The sequence below is a fragment of the Echinops telfairi genome, unplaced genomic scaffold (genome assembly GCF_000313985.2).
Source record: "Echinops telfairi isolate 266 unplaced genomic scaffold, ASM31398v2 ScPeMD7_18;HRSCAF=68, whole genome shotgun sequence".
NCBI lineage: Eukaryota > Metazoa > Chordata > Mammalia > Afrosoricida > Tenrecidae > Echinops > Echinops telfairi.
In genome coordinates, this window is record NW_022103915.1 from 36,010,119 (window position 1) to 36,015,713 (window position 5,595).

The 5,595-nt window shown below is 58.8% G+C and overlaps 1 protein-coding gene across 1 annotated transcript in view; it reads right to left on the reverse strand.

Annotated features, from left to right (window-relative positions):
• Positions 1–16: 16 nt before the first annotated feature.
• Positions 17–5,595, reverse strand: part of PLEKHD1 (pleckstrin homology and coiled-coil domain containing D1) — a 26,805-nt gene continuing 21,226 nt past the window's right edge. Inside the window, exons 6-12 of the mRNA XM_004699012.2 lie at positions 5,199–5,364; positions 3,790–3,883; positions 2,252–2,430; positions 1,439–1,571; positions 955–1,099; positions 418–567; positions 17–221 (exon numbers count right to left, since the gene is read on the reverse strand). Coding sequence (XP_004699069.1) covers positions 52–221; positions 418–567; positions 955–1,099; positions 1,439–1,571; positions 2,252–2,430; positions 3,790–3,883; positions 5,199–5,364 — 1,037 coding nt within the window. The 3' untranslated portion in view covers positions 17–51. The remainder of the gene's footprint in view (positions 222–417; positions 568–954; positions 1,100–1,438; positions 1,572–2,251; positions 2,431–3,789; positions 3,884–5,198; positions 5,365–5,595) is intronic.

Sequence of the window (5,595 nt, forward strand, 5' to 3'; positions counted from 1 at the left end):
CCCCCGACCCCCCATCCGGAGCCACTGGGGAAGCCAAAGAGGGGCCCTCCATCACTTTGCAACACGAGGGAGCACGGAGGGGGCTCCGGGCTGCGTGGCCATGATGTGGTAGATGGACTCCCGGAAGCGCTGGTCTCGGCTGAGCCGCTTGGCCACCTCCTTGAGCTCTTCCATGTTGTTGGCTTCCAGCTGGGAGGCCATGAAGGTCTGGGATGGCTTTACTGCGGAGACATGGGCCCGCCAGGCCCCGGGTCAGCTACCCACAGCCTCCCCACGGATCCTAGGCTTGCCCGCCTCTGTCCCAGGCCTCACCCCAACGCCTGGGGTGCACGGGCTCCCCCAGGAGCTGAGAATCGCGGGGGGCCACGGGGCTCCCACAGCCCACCCGGCCCTCCGTGTCGCAGCCGGGACACTCACTGTCGTTCCAGGAGGCGCTGGAGCGGCGCCGGTGGAAGCGGCAGCTCTTAATGCGGCGCGTGGCCGCTTTGTGGATGTACACGGAGTTCTTCATGATCACCGGCATCTTGGCCTCCAGCTCGGCGTTGCGGATACACTCCTCGAAGAACCCTGCGCCCGGGCGCCCCGCACGCTGCAATATGGGCCACGCCCCGACCCTCCCAGGGGCCCCGATGGGGCAGGGTGGGCAATCTGCACCCCTCCTCCCCGAGGGGACGGGAACCACCTCTGCCCCTGTGACCACGATCTGCCGCCATCTGGGGGGTGGGGTGCAGAGAACATGTGCCCCGAGCTGGGGGGCGAGGGGAAGAAACCCTGGTGCTCCGCTCGGCCCCCAACCCCCAACCAGCGGCCCAAGGCGGCCTGCAGGCGGGTGTCTGGGACAGGATGGAACTCCATCCCATGCGCCAGTCACCCAGCGCGCAGCCAGGCCTGTGCTGGACCCCATACCCGGACCGCCCCCCCGACTCCCGCCCCCAGGCTGGGCTTGGGGCTTACTTTTCAGATGGCTCACGTCCGCCCGCATCCTCTCCTCCTTCTCCTTGTTCCGAACCTTGGAGTTGAGCCCTTGCTCCAGGCTCCGCAGGGCCCCCTCGGCCTCCCGCAGCCTCCTCTCCAAGTCCACGCGGACCTTCACCTCCGCCTGAGGGTACAGGCCGGTTCTCATAGCCCCACCTCCCAGCCTCCTCTGGGTACCCCCGGCCCGAGGGAGCTTTCGTGCCCTCAGACTTGGCACATCCTTGCTTCTACATCTTACCCTCTCCCAGGTGGTGGGAACGCAGCCCTGCACCCAGCAGGTGCCCACCCATGAGGGCCCACTGAAGTGTCAGGCCCCGCTACACCTGGCCATGGCGGCAGAGCGGGGCCGCAGAGATCATTCAAGTAAAGTGAGAGGGTGTGGGGCCCGGTGGAACACATGCGGGCGCCTGGTGAGGGAAAGACCCCTTAGCCCACTCGGGCCCTGGCGGGCCTGGGCCCCCACCTTGAGATCCCGTTCCGCCTGCTGCTTCTCTGCGGTCAGCTCCTGCAGCGAGTTCTGCAGGGCCTGGGACTGGCTGGAGTAGAACTCCCGCTCCTCCTCCAGGGCCCGTGAGCGCTCCTCGTTCTCCTTCATCCTGCCGGAGCCGAGGAGGCACTCAGGACTCACCTTAGAGGCTGGGCTGGAGGAACCCCGAGGTCCGGGTTCAGTGAGGCCCAGAACTTCCTGGGGCATGTCACCCAAGTGATGAGAGAGAGGGTCTAGTCAGTTCCCTTAACTTAAGAGACTCGTCTTGGCCCTGGGGGTCGCTAGCTAAGAGACCTCAGGGAAGCCTTACAACCCCACTAGGCTTCAGTTTCCTTATCTGTCAAAAGAGGTTGAGTCCCTGTCCAGTCCACTGCAAAGCATTGCTGTAAGGGCCTCGTGGCAATTTGTACGGGCCACAACGTTGCAAGAGATCACTCTTGAATCAGCATTGGGTTCTGTGATCGCTTGCCTGGCGGGGAAACTGAGTCCTAGGCAAAAGGAATTTAGTGGCCTATTCGGTCAGTGGCACCAGACTCCACATATCAGTTTGAGGAAAACCATCATGTCCCTAATGATGGTCAGAGGAGCCCTGGGTGGTGTAGTGGCTATGAGCTGGGCTGTGATCCTCGTGGTTGGCAGTTTGAAGCCACCAGGGGTCCATGGGAGGAGACTGGGCTTTCTACTTCGGTAAACAGTTACGGGGTCCCGACCCCACGGTGGGTCGCTGTGAGTCAGCACTGACTCGATGGCAGCGAGTTTGTTTTTTCAGTTGCCCGTGGGCTACCTCACCTTGTCTCTGCCAGGAGCTTCTCCTCTAACAGTTGCTGCATCTTCTCCTCGATCTGCCTCAGGTTACTGTGCAGACCCCCGCAGGGGGAGGACTGCTCGCTCTGGGTGGCCAGAGTCTGCAGCTGGGTCTCATTCTCCTCCAGCATTTGCAGGGTCTTCTTCTTCTCTAGGGAGAGTTCCTGGAGCCAGGAGGGAAGGGGGAGAACGAGTCTAGTGGATGGTTCTCCACCATAGCTGCCCCCTCGCTTGCCTTCCAATTCCAGTCGCACCCTCCTCTCTCCGTCCTCCGGGAGGACCACCTGAGCTATCTTCGCTTTTCCTTCAGCTCCATGGGAGAAGCCGGGGAGGATCCCAAGGTGGCTTGCAGGGAGAGGTGACATTTACTAAAACGGAGTCCCCAGGCCCCAGAGTACCCTGGACCTCTGGGGTCCTTGGTCCTTCTTGGTGGGCTGAGGAGATGTGGTGAAACACATGGAAGAGGAGCCAGCCCCAAAGCAGACTTCTATGTTCTCTCCGTTGATCAGCCTGGGATTGGGCATTGCACGAACATTCTGGGGCTGAAAATTTCGGTGGGAACTACCTTCCCGGCCCTGAAACAGGGAAGGATAAATAAAGGAACCAAAGCAAGGGCTAATCGTTGGAGGTAGAAAGGAAAGGAACTGTCCCAGCCTTCAAGGCAGCCCAGGTTTTCCATCAATATGCACAAGTCTCTCATGATATGCCAGGCTCGCTGAGTGCTGACAGCCACTCAGACACCGGCTGGTGAAGTTCATAGTTTGGAAAGAACAATCTAGTAGGTGAAGTCCTGTAACAGACTGACAGAATGCTGTGGCAGCCCAAAGCTCAGAGGCCATATCTGCCCAGCAGAGTGGAGGACGCTTCACTGAGGTGAGATCTGAGCAGGGCAATAGAAGAAGGATCAGTTCTCCAGGCAGAGAAGAGCGGAAAAGGCCCTTCTGTGCAGAAGGAACAGCATGGGCCCAGGCACGGAGGAATGGAAGATCGCAGCTTCTTGGGGATAGGCACCGTGGTGTGAAGTAGGGCTGGGGGGGTCTTTGTGGAGAGTTCAGGGGGGCAGTAGAGGGCAAGTGAGGCAGGAGGAGAGGAGAGGAGCGGCTGGGACCACAGCTGCCACTTTCTTGCCACGCTAAGGCGTTCACAGTTGTCCTTTCCACATGCCACCTCCCTCGCAACTCCGCTTCTGTGGTGTCAAATGAAGGTGACTGGTGATCCGGCTCTCTCCCTGCTCGGTTTTGCTGGCCAACTGCTAAGCGAATGGACCGCGAGAGGAAGTGGTGGGTGCCCACCACCTGCGCTCATGGGTCCTCCAGCTGGAATCAGAATACAAGCTTCGCAAGGACAAGCTGGCCTTTGTCCTTCTGCCTTGGTCGCTTTGGGCCTCATGCACCCAAGGTCCACAGAGAAGAAAGCCACTAGACAGCCTCCCTCCCTGCCCCATGCCCCTCGCAGAGACTTCCTCTGGAAAATCCTTTTCACGGGGCCCTAGACCAGCCGCCCCGCCCCGCAGGGCCCCTTACCTCCAGTGTCTGCTGCAAGGACTCCGTGAAGTGCCTCAGTTCCTTTTTCTCCTGCTCTACCCCCTTGAGGCATCTTGCTGTGAGTTCCAGCTCTCTGCAGGGGTGGAGGGCTGGGGTTGGCAGGGCCCATCCACTCCCACCTCCTCTGCCTACAGGAATGCTTCTGCTTCACCACCTCACATGACTCAGGGGGCACTGAAAGGCCAGCCCCCACCCCACCCCGTTATCCTGGGCTCCAACAACAGAAGTAGGGGCCAAGAAACAAAAGAAGCAGCTGCCATCACAGTGGGTTTGGAACCGCTTGTTCCAGGTGTCTGCCCATAGGAATAAACCCAGGGCCACCCCCTCTACCCCCCCGGGCAGAGGGGTGCAGCGGGGGAGAAGCAAAGGAGCCCTGGGCTCACCCATGTCTTCCCTATAGAAAGTCCCACAAGAACCCAAACTTTGTCACGAAGACATGGTGAGGCCCCTTTCAGAGGTGACACACTCCTTACTGCCTTCTCAACAAGCCTTGGTCACCTCAAGTTTTCACTCATTTCTCCTCCGGCTTGGAAATGCCTTTCCCTTTTCCCCAACTTTCCAAGCCCCAGCACACACCAAGGCCCAGCGCTATTTAGCCTCTAGTCGAGCCAATGAATCACACATCTTTCTGAAGCCCCTACAAGGAAGGGCATCTGCCCTCGGCCTTGCAGCACCTGATAACATCCCATTGCATGGATGGTTCCGAGGTGTGAGTCTGGTTTCCCCAACTAGGGAAGGGGCCGTGTCCTCTCTTCCAGTGAGGGGGACAATTCTGGAAGCTTGGCACTTCATTTCGTAAGACCCCCTGAACATCTCCCTCCTCCAAATACAAGTCGATTTTGTTTTACTGCCTTCCTAAGGCTGCTGCAAGAAACATCTTCCTACATCCTGTGGTGATGATAATGACCAGGAGGGTCCCCCCATCCCTGGATGGCTGGGAAGCTTTTAAAAATATGGGTGCCTGGACTATACTTTGACTTCAGTAGACTAATGTGCAACTAGATTTGCAAACCATGCATGTGCTTAAAGACCATGGTGCACCATCATGAGCCAAACTGAAAGGTCAGGCAGGAAAGACAGGGAAGGCTGGCTAAGCCCACCTCTAGAGTAGCTGCCCACTGTCTGACCCTGGAAAATAAAGGCTTTCATGCAGGCAGGAGGGGCATGTGGCTTGGAGGGAGACCCTTCTGCATGTGCCCACACCTCATATTCCACCGTGGGCAGAGACGAGCCGTTTGTGGGAGTCTACATCTCCTTCTGGACATCCCCCAACACCCAGACCAAGTCATCCATTCCTGAGTGTCTCCCAGGTGAAGGTCTCTTCAAACCTGTCCAAGAACATGTGCCCTCCTCTACATCCCCTCTCCCCTGTGGGCCACCTCCACCACCTCTTGATCTGCTCCTGCTCCATCCGTAGCTCCTGCACCACCTCCTCAAACTGCTGTTTCTCGGCCTCCAGCACCTGGTTAAGGCGTTCAAGCTCCTGAAGAGAATCAGAGAGGCAGAGGAGAGTCACGGGCGGCCAAGGGCTCCATGGTTCAGAAAGGCTACCCTCTCAGATCCAGGGCACCCTCTAAAATAACAGGTCATTTCGAAGCCTGCCTTCAGCATGCTCCAGGCATGTTGTAATGGGCCACACTCATCACAGGTTTGGTTTGGCTGAGACAGTGTCATGGGGTGGGGCATGGACTACACCTGGAGCAAGTCCTGAGGGGCCCTGGCCCCACCGCATGACTCCTTCTCAGCAAACCTGAAACCTGTGATGAGCGTGGACTATTGAAACAC